General features: G+C 42.3%; 1 protein-coding gene across 4 annotated transcripts in view; it reads right to left on the bottom strand.

The window, feature by feature from the left end:
- LOXL3 (lysyl oxidase like 3) overlaps positions 1-25,528 on the bottom strand; it is a 398,335-nt gene that overhangs the window by 335,758 nt on the left and 37,049 nt on the right. For 2 of the 4 annotated variants that reach the window (XM_078772481.1, XM_078772482.1), the window contains one exon: positions 1,764-1,947. In XM_078772481.1, coding sequence (XP_078628607.1) covers positions 1,764-1,947 — 184 coding nt within the window. Of the gene's footprint in view, positions 1-1,763; positions 1,948-25,528 lie in introns of those variants that run through there. The other 2 variants (XM_078772483.1, XM_078772484.1) reach the window with 2 other exon arrangements.

Genomic DNA, 25,528 nt, shown 5'->3' with positions numbered 1-25,528 from the left:
ACTCTGTCTGGCTCTCGTTGTTTCCTGGATGCACATGACACTGAATCCTGGGTGCTCAGGCCTATACAGCCCTGGGAGAGCAGTGGTCTAAATATTTAGTGCTGCTTATTTCTTATGGGGACAACTCCCCAATGGAGCGCAGCTGTTGCCATGCAGCTCTCACTAGCTGCGCCCTTGCCTCTGTGACAGAGTCAACGGCCAACCGGCCAGATGTGGTACTTGTTTCTCACGGGGAAAACTCCCTGTCCCCAATGGAGAGCTACCTGTTCCTCCGCCTTCAGCTATGTTATGTTGTTTACACTTTGGTCCGTACCACTTTATGATTATGAGGGTGGATTTGTAATGTAATGTGGTTGTTATTGTTGTGTAGCCCAGTTCTCTCGAACAAGCCCGCGGCATGGAGACAGCCGATCAATCTCCCAGGATAGACTCAGAGATCCCCCACATCCAGGATGGCCTACTCCCCCGTGGAGCACTATCTGTTCCTCATGCTATCTGCCTTCACGAAGTCAGGGCTACGACAGTGTTAGAGAGAGAGAGGGAGAGAGAAGAGACAGAACATAGGGAAAGGGTCGGTCCATGAGGAGCGATCGGCACTGACTGTGACCATGTTGCCCTGAAAAATCCGGGCAGCAGGAAAGAATGGGGGAAGATTTGTTCCAGTACTTGCTTTGGGGGAGTACAACCACCACGAAGAGGCATCCCCGATAGTTGATGTAATGTGGTTGTGATGTAATATGTTTTTTTTCAAAGCGTAATGTTTCAAGGTGTGTATGAAGGTGCTGTAAAAAGATGCGGAGAGAGAAAGAGGGATGGGGAGAGGCATAAGAAGATAAGAAGAGGAGAGGGGATTGAGAAAAAGAGAAAAAGAAGAGTTACAAAGGGAATTTGAACCTGCTACATAAACACAACACACAACGTACATATATGTATAATTGTATATATATATGGGGAGAGAGAGAGAGAGAGAGCGAGAGAGAGAGAGAGACATATGTGTGTGTGTGGTCCTGAGAGAGCTTTAAGAGGCAATCACAATGAGTAATCAAAATCGGATGTTGACCATACCAGTAGTATGGATGATGAACTTCTTCCTAATGGTCAATTAATGAGACAGGTGGGTGTTAAAAATCCATTGGGGTCATACATTCTCTTGAGATTGGGTTTCTGGAATCCTCAAATTAAATCCTTAAAACTGGAATGCTGGATTTGAACCGACAACCTCTGGAATATCTGTCTCGTGCTTTCACCACGAGAATGCCCATGAATTGCTGCTCCTTCATCACAGGTGTATCGATCAACACCTACAAGGAATTGTCACCATACCGAGCACAGCAATTTAAACAGAAACATCTTATCAGATAAATTTCTATTGGGCATTGCAAGGTTCGTATATGCAGGGCTGTGCATACCCTATAAATTAATCCTAAAAATTAATCAAATAAATCATTGCATTGTGCACATCATCTTCATATCCAGTTCAATTAGCCATTTAGGGCAGAACTATGTGAGGTTCAACACCGTATGACCTTATCCGCAATTCAATCCTCAAATTAAACAGCAGACATGGCAGTCAGAAAAGTAAAGTATTCTAAAGTTAAAAAAGGAAAAAAAGTAAAGGAAAAATTAAAGTAAAAAAGGTAAAGTAAAAAGTAAAATGTAAAGTAAAGTAAAAAAAAAAATAAAGTAAAGTAAAAAAGTAAAGTAAAGTAAAAAGGTAAAGCAAAGGAAAAAGTAAAGCTAGGCCTAATGAGACCTCTACTTGCCTACACCACGGCCATACTTGGCACTGTGAGACCAGCTGTTGGCACCGACGAAGCCCAGTTCACGGCACACCACGTTGGCAATGCTCATGGTAAAATCGTCGTCACATACGGTGCCCCACTCTCCATTGTGCAGAACCTCCACGCGACCCTCGTACAGCTTACGGGGGTATCCACCCAAGCGTATCTGCACAAAAGACACCAGTAATCACTTTTAAATGTAAAGAAAAACAAACAATGTAACTGAAAGTGAACGGAGATTTGCCAAATCATGTGTCTTGCATATATGTTCATGAGAAAATATTACTAACATACTAATAAATCATCATTAAGCCGGGTGCCGGCTTGGGATCCTAGGATCCTGGGTTCGAATCCCGGTCGATCGCTGAATTAACACCAGGAGGGTTGACTTAGCCTGTCATCCTTCAGATTTACAGCTGGGGAGAGATTCAAGTGTGTTTTTGTGTCCCTACGAGTTTGGCTGTGATTCCTTCTTATCTTATTGTTTGTGAAAATAGCTAATAAGATGTTTTTGTGCCTCCACCAATGAAGTCGAAGGGTGCATTTTGTTTTCAGGTTGTCCATCCGTCCGTCCGTCCGGCCGACCGTGATAGGTTTTCGTTACCGCGATAACTTGAGACCGGCTGAAGGGATCTTAGTCAAACTTAGTGCAGGTATGTAAAATGAGGTAAAGATGAGCGATTATATTTTGGGGTCACAAGGTCAAAGGCCAAAGGTCAGAGGTCATGTTAGGTAAAAATCCTGTTAACGCGATAACTTGTGAACCAGTGATGGGATTCTGACAAATTTGGTACATTCATGTATAATGAGGTAAAGATAAAATGATTAGATGTTGGGGTCAAGAGGTCAAAGGTCAAAGTCTGTAATATGTCTATAACTTGAGAACGGCTGAAGTTATCCAATTCAAACCTGGGACAGGTATGTATAATGATGTAAAGATTAACTGATTAGAATTTGGGGACATGAGGTGAAAGGTCAGAGGTCATGTCAGGTAAAAATGTGATAACTTGCAAACATCTGAAAGGAATGAAATTAAAACTAGGTACAGGTATGTATAATGATGTAAGCATGAACTGATTAAATTTTGGGGTCAAGAGGTCAAAGGTTAGAGGTTATGTCAAATATAAATGTGATAATTGTGATAACTCAAGCTTTTGGGTCTCACTATCTGCCATGATCTTTCCTGGGAAAACCACATTTCCAAGCTGGCCTCCAAAGCCAGGCGTCGACTGGGCATCCTCCATCGTGCGAAGTCCTTCCTTGGCACACCTGAGCTCCTCACCACATACAAGGCTTTCATCGGCAGCTCGATGGAATACTGCTTTCCCCTCTGGGCTGATGCTCCTGCCTCTCACCTAGCTCGGTTTCACGCTGTTGAAGCCAAAGCTTTCAGAATCATTGGAATCTCCCGCGATGAAGCTAACTCCGAGGGCCTTTCACTTACTCACCGCAGGCAGGTTGGTGGTCTTTCTGTCTTCTACCGACTCCTCTCCGGCCTTGCTCCCCCAGCTCTCTCTGTGCTCTGTCCCCCAAATATTCCTACAGGTCGCACAAGATCTGCCAGCAGCCCTCTTCTGGTGAATTTGCCAAAATCAAGACTCTCTGCTCACCTTCACTCCTTCATTCCTCTTTTCTCCCGCCTCTGGAACAAACTCCCTCACTCTCTTCAATCCCACTCCTCCCTCCAGGTCTTTAAAACAGCTGCTCACCACCATCTCTTATCTTCCCCCATCCAAAACCTTGATCTTTTCTACCACCGTTAATTCACCCCAGATCCACTTTTTTGAAATACCGACTTCTTTTCTGGAAGTTCTAGCAGTGTCCATGTGTTTTTTGTTTTTTTTTACCTCAACCCACGCCCCTTCCCCCCAAGCCCGCTCCGTCCCACAGATCTCCCGATGTCCTTGTTCTCTACGGTTGTACTTGTGTGCTTCCCTCTCTCTCCACATCTTGTCTCCCTCTCCCTTTATCATATGTCTTATGTTTTTTATGTGTCAGTTTGTCTTTTTGTGATCAATGTTAGCTCTTACACGGGCCTCGATCTTGTATACAAAAACTGGAGAACAGCTGAAGGGATTTAAATCAAACTTGGTACAAGTATTATAATGATGTAATAATATGGGTGGAGGCATATGGGAATGCAAGCTAAGTATTTTTGATCTTGAGCTGACTTTTGATTCTTGAGATATTAGGTTAAAGGTGATGCCATCAAATATCATTAAATGAATGAATAACCTGAAAATGGGGAATGCGAAACTATGTCTGTGATAACGTTTGAAATTTCAATTAAGCAGATATTAATTTAAATTGGATGATGAGAGAGAGAGAGAGGAGAGAAGTGGAAGGAGGGAAGAGGAAGGAGGTGGGGGGAGGCAGTGCAAGGGGATGGAAGGAAAGATGTGTAGTCAAGCACAACCCGCAGACAGCAGCTTCATCACTCTGCTGATCTGGAATTGATTAAGCGCTGGTCTGACAAATCGAACATAGATAACTCTCAGCCCTCTGACCTTCATCAGCATTCCAGGTTGCATTAATTCTTCCAGTAACTCCTGGCTGGTTAAACTTACTAGTTCAGGCTGACTGCACACCTCAACTATTTTGTTCTTCACTTCTCTTTTTCATGTATATGGAACCGTCTTCCTGAGGCTGTTCGTTCTTCTCTGCAGGGTTTCAAGTCGTCGGTGCACAACTATCTCATGGCATTCCCTATCCTTATCCTCAATATGATTTACCACCTTTTAACCCTATCGACCACAACTCTCTTAAACTTACAAGTTAGTATGTTGCTTCACCTCTTCTCTCTCTCTCTCTCCTCTTTTCCTGGTCCTTGATTCTGTTGCGAAATATGTCCAACTGTTGTCCCTCACCTCCATGAGCAGTCCATTGCCATTTTACCCTTCCGTCACGTCGCTCTTCCACGAGTCTCAATCCCATAAAATAAACTAAAAAATGAAAATAAAATATTTATCAAAATGAATGGAATGAAAATTATCCAGCACAACCTGAGCAAACTTCTTCCTCGTTCAAGATGGATTTTTCAAAAATATTGGCTTGGACACTTCCTCTTTGGGGTTGTTCCATTTGGTAATTCAAGGAGATACTCTTTCAGTCTTTGACAACCTCAAATTCAAATTAAAATAGAGAAGATTAATCACAAAGCCCCGCTGCACTCCATATGTTCAGATGGGTGAGTTGCAAAGTCAACTAAGAACTGGAAAAAGCAATAGGTCTTTAATAGATTACCCACATGCTCGTATCCACAGGAACATGTCATTTCCTTTGGAGTCAGCCAAAGTGATTTATTTAAATTATCATACCAGGAAACCGGCTCCAATAGGTGAAATCTATGCATTGACTGCATTCCTGTTTGAGAGTAAATTACTTATACAGTGTTGTACACCGCTCTTTTCCTATTCCATCTCCAGGCGCTGCATGACGTCGGGGCCCGGCGATGATGCACGCTGAAAGGGAGTACTCAGTTTGCACTCCATTTGTTTTCTTTCTTGTTTTTTGTTTGCTTGTTTGTTTGTCCGGGTGACATCTCAGCCATCCTTTGAGCTAAGAAGCTGGAATTTGGCCACAATAGTGAGCAAGTGCTTTGGCAAAAACGGTATTTTTTCTTTTTTATATTAATTAATTAATTGATTAGTTATTTAATTATTATCGATTAATTCAGTACTTATTTATTTCCTTTCTCTTCTGAGCATTATTTCCGGCACCTTTTAGGCTAGGAAGATAATATTTGGACACGACAATGACCAAGTGATTTGGCAGGAAAGGCTATTTTTGATTTATCACTTGCGAAAATCGAAGATTTTTCAAGTATATTGGTTGGTCTTGTGCGTTAATCTATGTTTGTCTTTCTGTCTGTTTGTCTGTACGTCAGTCACCTACAGGTCACAATTTTCAACCGATCTTCACGAAACTTACAGTTGCTCATAAGCAAGAAGCCTATTGTTTTTGTGGTCAAAAGGTCAATAGGACAAAAATTGACTTGAAATTTTAAGAGATTTGCATATCTGGACACTGAATTCAACCACCGAGTATTTTTGAGGTCAACATAGGCCAAAAGGTCAACATAGGCCAAATTTCTAAAATCCTCAATTTTCATCTGATCGACTTTAAATTTGAAGAGGATTTGCATATTTTGTCACTGAATTCAACCACCAAATATTTTTGAGGTCAACTTCAGCCAAAAGGTCAACATAGGACAAGTTTCTAATATCCTCAATTATCATCCAATTAACTTGAAATTTGAAGAGGATTTGCATATCTGGTCACTGAATTCAACGACCAAGTATTTTTGAGGTCAACATAGGCCAGAAGGTCAACATAGGCCAAATTTCAAAAATCCTCAATATTCATCTGATTGGCTTGAAATTTGAAGAGGATTTGCATACCAAATCACTGAATACAACCACAAATTATTTTTAAGGTCATCATAGGCCAACAACCTATTTTAGGGATTTCACAAGTATCGTTTTATGCACAACATATTTCTTGTTGATTTATTGATTAATGAATTAATCTATTATTTATTTAATGAATCGATTAATTAATTACTTTTTTTAAAGTTACATATTCGGATGAAATTTACGATTATTATTTATTCCTTTTAATAACGCAATTAATCAACCAATTGTTGTACACCTCTCCCTCCCGATACCATCAGTAGATGTAAACGGTAGGTTCCAGACCAGGCCAGACCCAGACCACATTCCCCACATCCTCCTTGCCCCAAAACCGGAAGTGTTGGAATTAATTAATTATTTTATCGATCTTATCGATTTTCTCCCAAATTTCCAAATTTCCATTTTTCATGATTTTGTTATTTTCATGATTTGTCAAATAGGGGTTCCAGACCAGGCCACCCTCCCCACATCCCCCCTACCCCCAAACCGAAACTGATTCAACCCAAAAACAGGAAGTGACTCACCACAAACCGGAAATGACCAATGAATTATTTATTTTCCAATTTTCCAAATTTTCAGATTTCACAATTTTCAAAAAATAAAAAAATTGATTTTCAAAATATCTGATTTGTCAGATTTCACGATTTTCTCGAATTTTTTGGTCAACGTATATAAAATGGCCGAACCCATTTTCAAAATATTTCAAGATATATTTAACACAATTAGACGGTTGGTTGAATCGCTTCTAGTATGTATACATCTATCTATAATTCCAGTAATCTCTGTGTGTTTGTTTGTACGTTTGTACGTTTGTTTGTCTGTGACCGCTGTTTCTCGACAACCACGGGTCCGATATACTTTAAACTTGCCAGGTATATTGCTGGGGACCCGAGGATGTGCCTTTTCAAGGTTTCATATTAATCGGACAATTACTTACCGAGCTATGTCCAAAAAACGATTCAACCAATCAGAGAGCAGCGAGCTATCGCGTGTGCCGAACGTGGCGGACACACTCTGCCTCGGATGGCACATTTGAGAGCGTATTCATTTATTTCCCGTCGGCAAACTATGTTGGCGCTATGTTGGCGTTAAACGATGTTTTAAAACTAATTAAAACCCCGGGGGGATTGTCACTGTACTCGCAAGCCGTTCGCCGTTCGCTTTGGCGTTGCGAATGGACCAAAACATTTCATGCACCAAACCATTTCATGTAAAGCGTTCGCCGTTCGCTTTGGCGTTGCGAATGGACCAAAACATTTCATGGACCAAACCATTTCATGTAAATAGAGGGGGGGATATAATTTTAGATATAGATATAGTACGGGCATGCCCTAGTAATTACAATACAAATAGAGATAACAACACACATGATGAATGATTACCCGCTATATATTTTCAAACATATATAAAATGGATGATTTTTTACCCGTTTGGGAAAGTAAGATAAAATTTAAAAATCATAAGAACCTCCCAAATTCGTTAAGATGTCTAATAGTCGGTTCAAGCGGATGTGGGAAAACCTGTTTACTTTTAAAGATGCTCCTTACTCCAAAATTTTAGATTATGAAAATTTAATAATTTTTACAAAGTCAAGTTTTCAACTAGAGTACCAACTACTATCACAAGGTTTTAATGCGGGTCTTCAAAAAGAAGATATAATCGGGTTATTTAAGCTCCAACACGAACTAAATGAGCTCAACATTTTAGATGTAATACAACTATTTTGTGATACTCCACAAAAATGGAAAAATAAATCAAAACCCACATCACCTACAACCATAACTTGTACTCTCACTGATAATACGGATGATATACCTTCACCCCAAGATGTAGATGAAACAACAAAGCACCTCGTTATCTTCGACGATTGTGTTAATGAGAGAAATCAAACGGTTATGGACAGCTACTATACAAGGGGGAGACATTCTTCTTGTAATTGTATTTATCTTAGTCAATCATACTTTCAACTCCCTCGTCGCTCAATAAGAAACTATGCTAATGCTTTTATTTTATTCAAACTAAACGCATTAGATATAACCAATTTTTGGAGGGATAATTGTTCTACATTATGTAGTAAAAAGGAATTTGAGGGTCATATCAAACATACGACTGAAAAATATAAATATATCGTTGTTAAAGAAGATGATATAATAACTAATAATTTATTTGCATAAATAAAATGGATGCTGAAGAACGAGCAAGAAAATTTAAGGAACATCAACAATTACTTTCAAAAGTTGTGAAACAACAGGAACACAACAGTTTCAGTTTCAGTTTCAGGAACACAACAGTTGTGAAAAAGGAAGAAATGGAGACAAAAGCTATTAGGTGAAGACGTATTTGAAAGAAAACAAGAGGAGTTTTTTTTAACGTCTTTTACAATCTTCCGAACAAAAGGGGGTTTCGATTCAACTTCCTGCGATAGAACATACCCCAAACCAAAAACAGGAAGTGCCTGATTTGATTGACCTATCAGGTCAAGTTCCCGCGATAACATATACTTCCAAACAACAACAGGAATTGCGAGAGTTGGAGGAACTAGCGAATCAAGAACTTACAAATATAGAAACAACACAATCATCCCGAGTCCTTGAGAAAACAAATAAACTTTCTAATTGTGTTGCGGAAGCTATTAAAAACAATGAATATAAAAGGGGTACATCAACCAAAACGGGTCTCATTCCATCAGAACAAGAAGAATCAGCAGAGTTTCATCTTAACGAGGCGGTATTGGTATTTAATGATGAGTTAATGTTTTTGAGTGATACTCACCCAAATGTTAAATTAACCCCCAGATTAATGTTTCTGCTCACACACACCGGACATAGAAACGCCAGACTCGGTGATTCAAAATATTTTGATGCGCCACTTGATATGGAAAGAGAGGAAGATAAGGTATATATTGAGTTGCTAAACGCGATTGATTACGACGGGTATATTAGGGGTAAAGGTAAGAAAAAGGAGAAGGAAAAAGATATTCTTAATGCTTTAGATTGACGTTCCGCATCCTATGGGTCGCAACCCAATGTTTGGGTGGCGAAGGATTTTCAATGGGTCGCATGATCGTTTCAGAAATCTCGGGGAAAAAAACTTTATCGACAATTTACTTCTCCCGACTGAACAGAACAGAGATCAAACGAACGCCGACACAAACTTTATAGTGTGGCCTCTTCTACCGCGCTGTACCGATGTACCACGATGTACCGCACGTGCATCCGGTCAGTCAGATCATACGTTTAGTTTCCGACACGCGAATGTCCATTGCTTTTCATTCGAAAGATTGCGCTGTGAGCGTAAGGTACTCGCCATGGCTAGAAAGTATCAGCCTGTGTTCCTGAACTATGGGTTCACCTAGAATATCGATAAGCACAATGTTCATCGACCACAGTGTGTGATATGCCTCGACGTGTTGGCCAACGAGTCCCTCAGACCCCAAAAGCTGAAACGGCACCTCGAGAAGAAACATGGAGATCATGTCAACAAGTCACGGGAGTTTTTTCTCCGGAAAGAATGCGAGATGGACAACAGCAAGTCAGTAATGAGTTCGGCTGTTTTTCCGTCGAAGGGACTGACCAAAGCCAGCTACCTGGTGGCGGAGAAGATAGCCAAAGAAAAGAAACCGTACACTATTGCGGGTAGGTTTTTTGTTTTTTTTCGTAAAAGTATTTCACTGCATTGGCGGTTTGTGGGTTCATAAAGTAATACATGGCGCTGTAAGTATAGTTAAATTTAGTTTTTCATTTCGTCTTTAGAATATTGATGTGTCGGGTTCTTGCTTACTATTACTCGTGCCATGTTTACATTGGTATATCACGACTTCGTAAGTTTTATTATTTGTTGCAATACAGCCATTCTTAAACTTTGCCTCTTTTTTAAAAGTACGTATGGCAATCACATCGTACATGTTGTATTTTTATAATGCCTTGGATTTTGCCGACGAGCAAGGCTTGGAACAAAATCAAGATTAATCATAAAGTGAAAGAAATGTTCATGTGTGATTTTATTTATCTTGTATTGCAGAGCAACTCATCCTGCCATGCGCCAAGGCGATGTGCAGAGAAGTGCTTGAAGAGACGGCGGCTTCCAAGATGAGCACCATTCCGCTTTCTGCCGACACGATTCGCCGACGGATAATAGACATGGGCGAAGACATCGAGCACCAGCTGTACGCAAACCTAGAGGCCAACAAGTTTGTCATCCAGTTGGACGAGTCAATGGACATCACACGGAAGGCGTTGATCCTCATCTTTGTTCGTTATCTGCATGGCGATGATTTTATGAAGGATCTTCCGGCATGTGACGAGCTACAGACCAAGACCACGGCCACAGAAATATTCGCAGTCGTCAACAAAGACATCGCATTGCATAGCCTCAGGTGGGAAGACTGTGTTGGCGTTTGTACCGACGGTGCGGCATCGATGACAGGTCGGCGCAGCGGTGTCATTAAGCTCATCAAAGATGTGGCACCGGAGGCAAGCTGGACCCACTGCTTCCTCCACTACGAGGCATTAGCGGGGAAAGAGATGTCACCTGGACTTGCCGAAGTAATGGACATCGCAGTGAAAACAATCAACCATCTCAGGAAGAGCGCCCGAAATTCGAGGTTGTTTGCAGAGCTGTGTAAGGAGCAAGATGCAGAACACACCACGGTGCTGTATTTTGCAGCTGTTCGCTGGATCTCCAGAGGAGATGCTTTGGCAAGATTGTATGAACTTCGCGACCAGGTCCTCGCATTCTTGGAGGTGGCTCGGTCAGACCTGGCAGTCTACTACAAAAACAACAAATTCATCGCAACATTGGCACACATGGCTGACGTTTTCAACTTGTTGAACAATCTGAACATATCGTTCCAGGGCAAAACGAACAAGCAGGCGAAATCCGTGTTCGTAATGTATGACAAGATGGCGGCGTTCAAGTCAAAGCTGGATCTATGGAAGAGATGAGTACAGACCAATGATGAATTTGACATGTTCGAAAACCTGGATGATCTGCTCAGCAAGAGTGTTGAGGAACGTGTGGACATTAAGGATGTCATCGTCGAACATCTGGTGAACCTGCGCAAACGATTTGACGAATACTTTCCTGTTGATCCACGCGTGGAGAAGAAGTGGATCCGAGACCCTTATTCAGTCGACGTTCAGCAGTGCTGCAACTTGTCCAACAGATTGAAAGAGGACTTGATCGACATCGTGTCCGACGGTACACTTGAGACACTGTTCAGGAAGGACACTTTAGTAGAGTTTTGGCTGACAGTGTCTCATGAGTACCCAGAGATTGCACATCTCGCGGTAAAGTTCCTGATGCCTTTCACGACGACGTGGATGTGTGAGGCAGGTTTCTCGACGGTGACATCTGAAGTCCAAGTATCGAAACAAACTGGAGACGGTGGCCCTGTGCGCCGACCTGAGAATCGCATTGTCGCCGCTTCAAAGCCGAATCGATGATCTCGTCGCCAATATGCAAAGTCAACCATCGATTATCATTGTTAGACAACTCTTGTATGGTGCTGTTCACTATTGCGTTCTCATCTTGTGTAATACTGCGCATTGTTATTTGCATATTCTGTATCTATTATCTTATTCTAATATCTACCATCGCTTTCTTTGTCTTGCAGATTGATTGTTCATCGTTGTTGCTAATAAACCTGCATTCAATTGATACATTCTTGTTTATGAACAATCAATCATTGTGTCGCCACTTCACGGCCCCTTTCCTCCGCACAGCCGCCATGTTGGTAGGCCCGAAAAAAGCTCTCTTCCAATGTGTCGCTCCACATGATGGTATCATCAATACATTTGGACTTGTTTTTGAAGTCCGATACAATTTCGTCAAATCGTCTGGAGTATCCATCACCTGAAGCGATGTAACCTTGGGGAGTGGTGCAGTAACGGTATCGGCCCCATGGTGTGATGAACGTTGTCAGATGGCGGTCACATTCTCTGATTGGAACGCTGTGATAGCCATTCCAGGCGTCTGTTACCGTCTTTTTGGTGTTATGTGGCACCGCCATTGCTTGATGGAAGGGTGACTGGGTGTGGTGGGTCTCACGTGTGCAGTGCGCATTCAGTGGTTGCAGATCAACTGTCCTCCGTGGGGTCCCATCCTTCTTTGGACAGACGACCATTCTGCTGCACCATGTCACTGGTTCACCAATTGGCACCGGTTCCAGGACCCCTAACCTGATGTCGCGATCGATACCAGCCTTGACTTCTGCCTGCCAGTGTAAGGGGACAGGCACTGGGGTGTGCACCGCTTTTGGTGTTGCCTCGGGGTCAACCATCAGTGTGAGAGGCGGACCTTCCATGTGGGGTAGTGGCTGGTGTTCGCAGACATTGAATGTGCTGCTTTTGTAGTACTCCAGTAGCCATTTCTCCAGCCTCTCTCGGTTCTCGTCAGTGGCCGGAAATGGGATAGATGTAGGCAGTGTAGGGGGAAGCGATCTTTCCGGGCAGTTACAATTTGCATCGATAACTGCTGCCACTGCAGCACCAACTGTGTTGGATTCGCCAATGGTTGGGAAGCTACTAGACACGAGGCCTAGATCGACGCATGCTTCACGACTGAGATACATGTTCCGTGTGTCAGGTGAGATGTAGCAGATTTGTCGGGTTTCAATAATGTCGCCATTGGCTGTGCAACCAGACAGGTGTAGGAGCATGGCGCCGATAATCCGGACCCTTCCACTGTTAACAGCATTCATCTTCAGGTTGACAGGTAACAGGTCTTCATTACGCAGCCCGAGTTTGTGGAAAATATTAAGTCCTGTGAGGCAGCTTTGACAGCCAGTGTCGGCCATGGCCTGGAGCCTGGCCGATTTTGGTCGGGATGACAGTGGCTGGCCGAAATGGTCATAAGATTCCTTATCGATCCGTGCTATGAGTTTTATGTACGGCTGTGGTTGAGACTTCTTCTTGGTCCAGCCAGAGAGGTGGTCAAATATATGGTGGTCGAGGTGTAGTGGAGTTGACAAGGTGGCCATGGCCCTTTTAATTTGCGGCTTCCAAATGGCCGTTTCTCGTTCCGTGACAGAGCAGAGGAGATCGTGGACCTGGCTGCTTTCTTCCACATCATGAGCATCCATTGATTTGTCCGTAGGTTTGTTGTCCGCCTTTTTCGTGCCTCCCCGGCAGACATGTGCAAAATGGCCGCGAGTGGCGCATTTACTGCATGTTTTCCCGTAGGCATTGCAGAATTGACGCCTTTGGTCGATGTTCGGCTGTTTGCCATGACCAGTTTTGCCGCAATAACTACAAATGGCCGCCTGCTTGTCGGTAGTGATCAGGGCTCTTTTGTTCTTCCAGTTTTTGTATTGGCTTGCGCCATGAGCGCCTTCACTATCGAGCAAGGCATTCTGGGAACGTTTCCCTGCTTCCTTGGCCTCGACGAAAATGAGAACTTCCTCCAAGCTCATGTTCTGATTTTGATCGCCGAGAATGTCCTGTTGTATATCTTGATCGGCGAGTCCCCGACATAGGACATCGCGAACCATGTCCTTGGTGTAGTTGACATCAGTAGGGGGATTGCATGAGCATACAACAGAAAACTTGCAGATCTCAGCTTGACCAGCCAGACGGGCTGCGTAGGTACGAATTGGTTCTTCTCGGTCCTGTCGCATGTTGTGGAGGTTTACGCGGGACACCATGGTATTCTCCTCTCGGACAGCAAGGGACCGAATGGCTTGTAGTATAGCTGCCTCGTCCTTGATTTCAATGCGTGGGTTGCTGCGGTGGAGGTCACGTCGTAGATTATCATCACAACATTCAAGGAGTTGAACGCGAACATCATTGCCGATTATCTGGGTCGCTGCCTTGTAACCATCCCATCTTCTGGTGAAATATTGCCAATCTTCGCTGGTACCGCCGGTTTGGATACGAGGACGGCTGACTTTGTCCGGTTTGGCTGGTGCAATGGACGTGTGAGTCATGGCGTGGATGGAGAGCTGGATAGCAGCAACGGCATTGTCAGTGCTGTCAGTAACGTAGACACAGCTCGGGAAGGGGCAGACTGCAGCAGGCATCTTCAGATGAGTTGATTGTTCATAAACAAGAATGTATCAATTGAATGCAGGTTTATTAGCAACAACGATGAACAATCAATCTGCAAGACAAAGAAATGGGATGGGACCGGAAATGGGACGTCCCGATGATGGGACCACGAAAATGGGACCGGACCGGAACCGTGATTGAGGTAAAACAATTCGATCAATACGTTGTCAAGGTGGATGGCTCCGGAAGAATCACTCTCCGGAATCGTAAGTTCCTGCGACGTTTTACGCCTTTCAGCATGACAACCCCCACTACGACTGGCAAAAGTGGCATGCTGCCAACCGTTATGCCAAGTGTTATGCCAATCGTACCGAAATACTTAATGTCTGGTACCCAACCCATCGCCGCTCCAAGAGTCTGTCTCAATCCTGTTACCACTCCCCAGAAGGGTGAACCCCAACATGTCATTGCGCCGGGCTTACCATCACAGACACTCCGCTCCATCACCGCGATGACACCACCCGCGAGAGTCGCTAACCAACCACATGTGCAGACCACCGCCACACCTCCACGGTCACTGCCTATTTCTGCCCCCTTGACGGTTCGGGTGATGATGGACCAGCTGGAGGGGACTCCGGCGTCGGACAGGGCGATAGTGAACCACCCACCGGAGACTCCCACAATGGACCAGGAAATTACGAACTGCCCTCAGAGGACTCCGACGATTGATCGGGTGGTGACGGGCCGCCCGAAGCGAATTATCAAACCACCAGCCCGATTCAATTCAGAAGAATATCAATTATAAACTCGTGTGATCCTTTTTCTCGGTCTCCAGTTTCGTTCTATTCTGTGTCACAATTGAACGTTTTTGGGAAAGGGAGATAGACAACTCTTGTATGGTGCTGTTCACTATTGCGTTCTCATCTTGTGTAATACTGCGCATTGTTATTTGCATATTCTGTATCTATTATCTTATTCTAATATCTACCATCGCTTTCTTTGTCTTGCAGATTGATTGTTCATCGTTGTTGCTAATAAACCTGCATTCAATTGATACATTCTTGTTTAATTGTAGATAATCCACATCTACAATGTTGCTAAAGGAACATTTGAATTCGGCTTGTAAGTTTCACTTTCGCGTTTAATCAGTGAAAGTTGTTTATTAAATGTTGTTCATGATAACGGAACATTGCAGGGGCGGATCCAGGAATTTCAAGACGGGGGGTGCATGAAACTATAGCGCTGGGGGGGGGGCGGATAAAGAGGGGGTCTGGGGGTCCTCCCCCAGGATTTTTTTTTTTAATGATCGTCAGAAACGGCATTTCGTGCGTTTTTGGAAGTTTCTGCAGTTCCATGTGTTTTCTCCATGGTCCAACAGTTCAGCAGATTCGCACCGCCTGCACCCTCATCCTGGATCGAAGGGGGGGGTGCACACCCCCTGCACCCCCCCCCCTGGATCCGCCCCTGCATTGAACCTGGATATAAGTTCAGATGCATGTCGGGTTTTTTCAATAAAAGTTATTCTTGTTTTGTTTATCAGTTCATGTTACATTTTAAGTTCATCATCTATTCACGATGAAGATTAAAATAAAGTTCAAACACCTTTATATCTTGGCGTGTCACTTTAATAATTAAAGTTTTATTCTATTTCACAAAAGATACACCGCCAATGAATGTTGAGATTCATCTTCATCTTCACAATCTTCATCTTCAGCATCATCTTCATCTTCTTCATTAAATCTTCATCCGGATTCATCTTTTCCGGAGCTGCTAATAAGGCGGGGAGTTTACGCCTGATTGGCTGACAATAATATCAAGTGGGCGGGGTCTGTGGTCGAAGTCGCTGCTCATTCTCAAGGGGGCGTGGTCTCTCGCTCTCTCCTCATGGTCGTGGAGATCCGTATAAAATAACAACAAAATAAGGACAGTGTTTGGTATGATTGTCGTCACTTTACTTTATTGTTCAATTACGAATTGTACTACTGTACAAAGATGATGAACCGAACCCTTACCAAGATATTAACGTCATAACCAATCGATATTTCCGTGACGGTTTGTGGGGGGTGGGGAATTTGGGGGGGGGGGGGGGAATTTGGGGAGGGGATTGGGGGGGGGGGTTCGATGGGTCGCGACTGGATGCCTGGGTTTTTATTGGGTCCTGGGCTAGAAAGGTTGCGGAACGCAGCTTTAGATAAACTTGCATTGAGTTCAGGCTCCAGTGTTAGTTTTCTTCCGAGTGCCTCATCACAATTAGTTAATAGACTATTACTGTTGTTATGTTAGGTAGTAAGGAGGCAGGAAACAACAATTGTTTTAATGAAATATCAGCTATTCTAAATCAGTTGATGAATAGGAAAATCTCTATATATAAAGGAGTGTGTGTGTGTGTGTGTGTGTGTGTGGTGTGTGTGTGTGTGTGTGTGTGTGTGTGTGTGTGTGTGTGTGTGTCTGGATGTCCGGATGTCCGCTTATAACTCAAGAACTACACATCGGAGAAAAGTTTTAGACACAGATTCGGAATCAGCATAAAATCCCGGTGGTTTTCGGCTACGTTTTATTTTAATATCAATGGTTTAAAAAAAACCGCGCCAGCTGCAATTCCATGGTGTAGTTTGTGGCGGCGCTAGAGGTTCGGGGTGTATTGCAATGGTTTGTCGGGTTTGGCTGTGGGTCCAGAATAGCTCCCATTTCCTTATGTTCTTCCACTTTTATTTTGATTCTTCTGTTACTTATCTACCTTATATCCCCCCGACGAGGCCTCTACATAATTTCATGCGGCAGAATTTCGTGCATTTTGACGTTTTGAGTGAAAGAAGTGAGACGAAGTTGTAGAAGGAAGAAGAGGTGCGGTCACCTCGATCGTGAGTGGAAATGGCGGGAATTGCGTTTGTATCGCAAAGTAAAGGATCTGCATTCATTTCTGAACTTGCATTGGTGGATTGTTATACATCTGCATTATTTTTCATTAAAAAACTTTATGTTGAACTTGAAGGCTCCAAGCACGGACTATATATATAGCCCTCATTGAGGTAAAAATAAAAGTAAAAAGCCTGCTATCGTTTGCCAAGCTAGCCGTTCCCCCCTCCCCCTCCCCCTCCACTCCCCCCTCCCCCTCCACTCCCCCTCCCCCTCCCCCTCCACTCCCCCCTCCCCTCCCCCATCCCCTCCCCCCTCCCCCTCCACTCCCCCATCCCCTCCCCTCCCCCCTCCCCCATATCCCCCCCTCCCCTCCCCCGCCCCTCCCCCTCCCCTCCCCTCCCCCCTCTCCCTCCCCCGCCCCTCCCCCTCCCCTCCCCTCCCCCCTCTCCCTCCCCGCCTCCCACTCCACTCCCCCCTCCTCCCCCCCCCTTTCCCCCTCCCCCCTTTCCCCCTCCCCCTCCCCCTCCCCCCTCCCTCCCCCTACCCCCTCCCCCCTCCCTCCCCCTCCCCCTCCCCCCTCCCTCCCCCTCCCCCTTCCCCTCCACTCCCCCCTCCCCTCCACTCCCCCCTCCCCCCTCCCCTCCACTCCCCCCTCCCCTCCCCTCCACTCCCCCCTCCCCTCCCCCTCCCCTTTCCCTCCACTCCCCCTCCACTCCCCCCTCCCCCTCCCCCCTCCCTCCCCCCTCCCCTCCTCCTCACCTACCCCCTCCCCCCCATACCACTCCCCCTCCCCTCCCCCTCCCCCCTTACCTCCCCTCTCCTCCTCCCCCTCCCTCCTCTTCTCCCCTCTCCTCCCCCTCCCTCCTCTTCTCCCCCCCCCCCAACCTCTCCTCCCCTCCCCCCCGTTCCCCTCCCCCCCCGTTCCCCTCCCCTCCCCTTCCCCTCCCCTCCCTTCCCCCGCCCGGCAATGCCGGGTACTTCCCATGGCCAGCTGTACGTGGGCTGCTCGAGGGTTGGAAAACCAAGCAATCTTTATGTCTTGGCACCAAGTAAGAAAACCAGAAATGTTGTATACCAAGAGGTTTTGAGAAATTGAAAATTGACAAAACGTCATGTAGGAAATGTACTGTGATATTGCTCTAAAATATACATGTTCTTTTCATCATATATTTGTATTATTCTTATTCAACCCGGGTGAAGCCGGGTACCTCAGCTAGTAATTAATAAATGTCAATACAAAGATCTTTTATCTCACATACATAAAATGAGAAACACACCTCTTAGATTTGATTTTACAACTTGATCCCACAAAAGAATATGAAGCGGCGTTATTGTCTATGGAAGCCTATAATACCTTGTTTAATATCACAGAAAAGAATAACAAGTTTAGTTATAATCCGGGAAGTGGTTATAAAACTATAGAAGTACCCCCCGGAGCTTACGAGATACCTGTTCTATGTTCAGAAATTTCACGTGTTATTAAAGAAAAAGGTGATGAACCAAAAAATATCAAAATAGATACTTAAAAACATACATCAAAATCAACTATTAGCCTTGAAAATAATTATAAAATAGATTTCACGATTACTAATTCATTCCGAGAGATGTTAGGTTTCACCGCAAAAAAGCTTGAGGATAATAATACGTTTGTCAGTGATAACGTCGTTGACATATCCTCAGGTATAAATTCGGTGTTGATTAACTGTGATTTCATTGATGATGCTTCTGACGATGGAGTAAAAACAAATACAATATTTTCATTCAGCGCTTATTCAACTCCAATAGGTTATAAATTCAATATGGAGCCAATGAATCTCACCTATTTACCCGTGTCAGGAAAAACCATTTCTCAAGTAAATTTTAAGATAACTGATCAGGATCATGTATGGTTTCTTTCAATGGTGAACTTATATCCATCAGAATTCACCTACGTGAAGTTGTTCAACAATCAACTTGGAGCCAAATATTTGGTTATGACTAACTTCCCTGAAAATATCTGCTGCTCTTCTTCTGCTCCAATCGGCTCATCTGATCATGTGCTTGTTAAAGTGGACATATCTCTGACCATTCTCAAGGAGCCTCCTCAGCGTCGACGAGTCTGGCTTTTCACTCAGGCCAACTGGCACGGTCTTCAAGCAGCCATCAATCATCTGGACTGGTCTCCCATCTCTACCACCTCTGACATCAACTCATCCTGGGAATTCTTCCAAAGTAAATTGCTCTCTCTCATGCACAGATTTATCCCATCTCGTCGTCAGTTGTCATAACCTTCCTCCCATCCATGGTACACGGAATCTTGTGGTGAGGCTGTTGCCCAGAAACAATTTGCCTTCGTCTCCTGGAAAGCAAATCCAACGGAAGGAAATCTCATTTCCTTTCACAAAGCCCGAAACAAGTGTGTGTCCACCCTCAGGAGAGCCAGGAAACAATATCTCTCCGTTCTCAAGACTGAACTCTCTTATCTGTCTCCCTCTTCCAAATCCTGGTGGCGTCTGGTTAAATCTGTTTCTGGTGTTTGTTCCCCCTCCATCCCCTCCATTACCTCAAACGGCTACACAGCTGACTCCGCACGTGAAAAAGCTGAATGCCTCAACTCTGTGTTTGCCTCTAACTCTTGTGGCTCAAACCCATCCCTCTCTGTACCCACCGTACCCAGTCGTATCGAAGCTGCTCCCGGACTCTGTGTCCTTTCCTCCTGACAAGGTGGAAAAGTTTCTGTCAACCCTCGACTCTGATTTTGCAACTGGACCTGACAGCATCAGCCCACGGGTCCTAAAATCCTGTTCTTCCGCTCTTTCACTCCCTCTCTCTGTTCTCTTCACCCCCTAGCATCCTTGGTGGCAAAACCACAGGCTGCACTGCCATGGGCGCAAACTAGGCCTCACACACCCTCATTCGCCCAGCCGCGCTCGTCTTCATCGTCCTTGCGTGGGAAACCGCAGTTCTCGGTCTGCAGTTCCTCCTCCTCACGATCACGATGAAGATGTAGAAACACAACCGTTCACCACCGTATCCACCACCCGAGAGATACAAAATCCTGGCTGCTCCGAATGAATGTCCCTCGCTCAAGAGCGCACCGTACATGTCCGTGTTCTTTAAGAATATCCTTCGCTCCGGAGCACTCCAACATAAGAGAGAAATCCATGAGGAAAGCGAGAGAAGAAGAAAGAGACAAAATGTTGGGACATGACTGTTTGTGATGAATTTCCCTTGCGCAAGAGGAGAAAATGTCAGCCGAGCGTTCCTTTATAGTCAAGGCTCTGACGTCATCTCACAATGTCTCCGTGTCCGCTCCTATCAGCGAGTTCCATCTTAGCAGTCCTTGTGTCATTCAAATCCCGGACCAATCACTGTTCTTCGGCGCATGGCTTCACGGACCTTTTGTGCCTCTGTGCTCACCAGGTCGATGTTATCCATGGTAGTGCTCAATGTCCTGTTTCCGGTTGGTTTTTATTTCGTGTGGTTAATGGGCAATTTCTTACTAACGCTCGGCCGACATAAGGAACAGAGGAAAAAATAACAGAGGCCATTACATACAGGGGATTAATTACCCATAATCCCTAGCTAATTAACAAACCCCACCCCTCTCATGGGGATGAAGATACACTTACATGACAACCGGTCGAAACGAATTTCCGACTTATGATACATGGGGTTTCTTCTTCTTCATCGCGACAAACGGAGCATGGTAATCTATACACTATACCCGGCTCTGAGGTAATCATCGTCTTCCCCCTACAAACGTAACAGTATAATACATATGCAAGTTCATCCATTAATTGTAAACACTATGGAAACCAAAGCATACAGAACAGCACTCCGTTGAGCGCATACCTCTGCCAGGCTGAACAGTTTATGTTTTGTATCCAACTGATAGGCCAGATCTGGATTCGGACCTGAACCAAATTCGAATCGGCTTGTTCTTGTCACCTAACCAAGTCATCCACCTAGTTTTGTCATAATTCATCCATAATTTTTTCAGATATTGTGCTATATATTGTTTTGGCCATATCTTTCAATGGTAAAGAATCACTTTTTTTTTTTAATTCTCATATCTGGATAAGGGTTCGGATCTTCACTAAAATCGAATCAATTCTTCCTTGTCACACACCCAACTGGTCCCCATCAACCTTAGTCGGAATTCGTCCACAACTTTTTGAGATATCGTGCTATATATAGGTTTGAGCCCTATCACTCAATTGTGAAGAATCACTGAAAAAATTCTCGGATCCAGATCCGGATTCGGGCCTTCACCAAATTCTAATAATTTTGTCCTTGTCACACACCCAATCTGTCCACCAAATTTAGTCCGAATCCATCCACAATCTTTGAGATATCCTGCTCACACACAGACAAACAAACAGACAACCAGACAGGGATGAAAACATAACCTCCATCCATCTTTGGTGGCAGAGGTAATGAAAAAGTAATTGTGATGATTTAGAATTTATGTACCAGTATTTATTTAATGTGGCTCATCAAAGATAAGTATTTCCATTTATAAAAACTGCATTTTCTCAACGAATAAATTATACCACAAACATCTAGCCACTCTCACCAACACATACTGTTATCATTGTGTTATTGATTTATCAGCCTAAAGTGGTTACAGATCAAGAAGGTCCACAATCACACAAAAATCAGATGAAGAAATCACAAAAAAAAAATCAGATGGAAGAATCACAAAAAAAATCAGATGAAAAAAAATACACAAAAATCAGATGAAAGAATCACACAAAAATCGGATGAAAGAATCACACATAAAAATCACATGAAAGAATCACACAAAAAATCAGATGAAAGAATCACACAAAAAATCAGATGACAATCACACAAAAATCAGATGAAAAAATCACACAAAAAAATCAGATGACAGAATCACACAAAAATCAGATGAAGGATCACCGAAAAATCAAATGAAAGAATCAAACAAAAAAATCAGATGAAAGAATTACAAAATCAGATGAAAGAATCACAAAAATCAGATTAATGAATCACACAAAAATCAGATGAAAAAATCATACAAAAACTCAGATGAAAGAATCACAAAAATCAGATGAAAGAATCACACAAAAATCAGATGAAAGAATCACACAAAATAATCAGATGACAATCACACAAAAATCAGATGAAGGAATCACAAAAATCAGATGAAAGAATCACACACAAAAATCAGATGACAGAATCACACAAAAATCAGATGAAGGATCACCCAAAAATCTGATGAAAGAATCACAAAATCAGATGAAAGAATCACCAAATCAGATGAAAGAATCACATAAATCAGATGAAAGAATCACACACAAAAACCAGATGAAAAAATCACACAAAAAATCAGATGAAAGAATCACACAAAAATCAGATGAAAGAATCACAAAATCAGATGAAAGAATCACCAAAATCAGGTGAAAGAATAACAAAAATCAGATGAAAGAATCACAAAAAGCAGATGAAAGAATCACACAAAAATCAGATGAAAGAATCACAAAAAATCTGAGCAAAGTTTGGTTTAACACTACTACACATGCACTACTCTATAAAATAAATTACATATGGGATCAATGTTTTATTTTTTTATGACCAGATGTATCTTACTATAATTCACCAAATGTCCGTCCGTCTGTCAGTAGTGTAATAATGTTGATCCTGGGACACCTCCAAATTCCCATTGACTTACATGTTAATTACGTGTACTCATGTTTCAGTCATAGCACTTTAATCCTGGGACACCTCCAAATTCCCATTGACTTACATGTTAATTTTCCTTTCTCCTCATTAACCCAAAGCACCTCTATTTCTCTCACCCTGTTCTTTACGAACCTCTCACCTTTTGACATGCTATCCTTATTCATTAGACCACTTAAACACCTGTGATCCTTCTGACCTTATGGACCTTTTAACCTTTTACTCTTAATATCATCTGGTGAATATAACCCACTCAAACATCGACCCGACAAATATTTGTTTATGTGTGGGAAATAATTTAATTCTCCTACAACTCTCTTCACCGTCTAATATATTGACAAAGTATATGTTTGAGTTTGGTTCTTTTTCAAGATATTTTAACTGAGTTAAAATAAAATGATAAACCTCCCTCAATGTTCTTGTTTGGGTGCCTCCAGTGCCACATACCATTTTTAAATTAAAGTATATATTTTCCTGACAACCATTAAAGTTTTCCGTCCACTCAAAAATATTTCCATCTTTTTTACCCAACTCACCAGTATTTAAATTAATTCTCTTATTTGTTTTGTAAATTTTTTTACCAGTTGTCTTTTCAATTATACCTATTTGATATTTTTCACATTCGTTATGTTTACCATTTATATACCAAGGTTGATTACACCTCCACCCTTTAGTCTGGTTAATACTTGGTTCTATCATTTATATATTAATAAAAAAGGCGGCGGTAGCCCTTAAAATCCCTAACCCCATTATCTTATCACTAATATATGGATGGTTGTTGTTTAATGGCTTGTCAGTTTTGTTTTTTGTAATTCTTGTGAGTAAAATGAACCCAAGATTTCTTCCCCATTCATATCATATAATTTGTAAGTCCAAGGGACTGTATCCATTACATCAATGATTTTAAATAATTCACGAGTCCATTTTTGTGTATAACCTTTTTCAAAATGGCTTTTCCATTTGTATATTCTTACCATATCACCAACTTTGAACTTGGGTTTTTTCAAATTAATCTCCATTTCATATTTTAATTTTGTAAATGTTTCTGATGGTTTTGATTTTGTTGATGAATGAACTGTATTATTGTAATTATCAACAATATCCTGAATTAAATACACCCATTTTTGAGAACCGAGTTGTGTGAATTTTTTATATAATTTTTCTTTTAAAGTACGATTAAAACGCTCAATAACAACTGCCTTTCCTTCATTAAAGGTACTGTATAATTTAATACCCTCCCCCTTAAGAAATTTCATGAATATTTTGTTGTAGAACTCTGTTCCCTCGTCAGTCCATAACTTCTTTGGTTTTCTTTTACTTTTATTAAATATCTGTTGGAAGGCTAACATCAGAGTATAACCTCTCTTGTTTTTCAAAGGAACAACCCAAGCAAATCTACTCCTCAAATCAATTACGGTTAAAGCATACCTGTATCCCTTATCATTATTCAAGTCAATTAAATCAGCGGACCAGATGTGGTCTGTGTCTTTTGAATAAACTTTCCTTCTTTTAAACTTTGTGATTATAGGTTTGTGTAATTCATTAACCAAAAGCTCCTCAGTCTTGATGACATCATTAGAGCTTAATAGTTTTTTGAGGAATAACCAAGACCAAGTTTCAATTTGACACTTATCATTTTTTTTACAATAAACCGATCAACTTTCTCTCTAAATGTAGGATTTCGTATCAAGGACAAATTATACAACATTTCTCTGTCTTCTTCATGTTTTTCATCCAATGTAGTGGTATTCCCATAAGCAATATCATGCTTCATACACACTTCATCAACCCTATTTATAGGTTTAGACCAAGGTTTAGGATTGTCAGCCTCATCTAATCTTTTATCCAGGTTTGTTCCTGGACCACAGAAAGAATACCCTGGAAGGTGTAGTTCCCCTGGAATTCCAGTTGTTGTAAATTTGCTACCTGACAAAAACTTTTGTATGTCTCCTCCACTTTTAGGAGAGATGAATTGACACTTTTTAGAGCCACACACTTGACATATTCCTTTTTGATAAACTCTATTATTTTTAGCTTTAACATACAATACACTTTTAGATTTAGTTTTCTTTTTACATTTAAGACAATAACTCATATTTATTTATCAGAAAAATTCCGACAGAGTATCAAAACCTCTTTGGTTTTCAACATATACATTTCTATCTTAATTTTTAAAACACAAAGAATCCTCAGGAATGCCTTCACTCTCTCCTCCATTTATTTACAAATAAAAACTAACTAAAGTCAATAGCATCATCAACCACATAATCTTTTCCTTCTTCTTCTTCTTCCCCACTTTCTCGTGTAAATCTCCTCCCTGAAATTGAACTCATCTCAGCCGTTTTTAAAACCAATATCTTCACAAGAGTCATTCTTTCTTTATTTTCCTCTTCGGTGCGTTGAGATTGATTTATTTGCTGTAATACATTCAATCTTTTACGAATCTCACTGATTTCCATCTTTTTATACTTTTCCTCCCTGTCCTCCTTCTCCCTCTCCTCCTTCTCCTTCTCCTTCTCTCTTTCCTCCTTCTCTTCTTCAACTCCTTCCCTTGCTACCCTTGAGCTTGAGCCCCAAAGAATATTATACATGTACTCATCTGGATTTTCAGATATTCTTGTATCTATAATTATTTTTTTCATAATAGGATACCAATAAGATTTGTTGACGATTTCTAAAAGAGTTTTATATTTCATAACTTTGAGAAGTTCATTTTTATTTAATATTTTTAACAAGTCTCTATTTGTGGGTTTGACAATATCAGTATAAGGCCAGTTTTTAATAACAAAATGTCCATGGGTATGTT

Source organism: Myxine glutinosa, chromosome 2, assembly GCF_964187855.1.
Source record: "Myxine glutinosa chromosome 2, kmMyxGlut1.1, whole genome shotgun sequence".
Taxonomy (NCBI): Eukaryota; Metazoa; Chordata; class Myxini; order Myxiniformes; family Myxinidae; genus Myxine; species Myxine glutinosa.
This window is presented reverse-complemented; position numbering and strand designations above follow the sequence as displayed.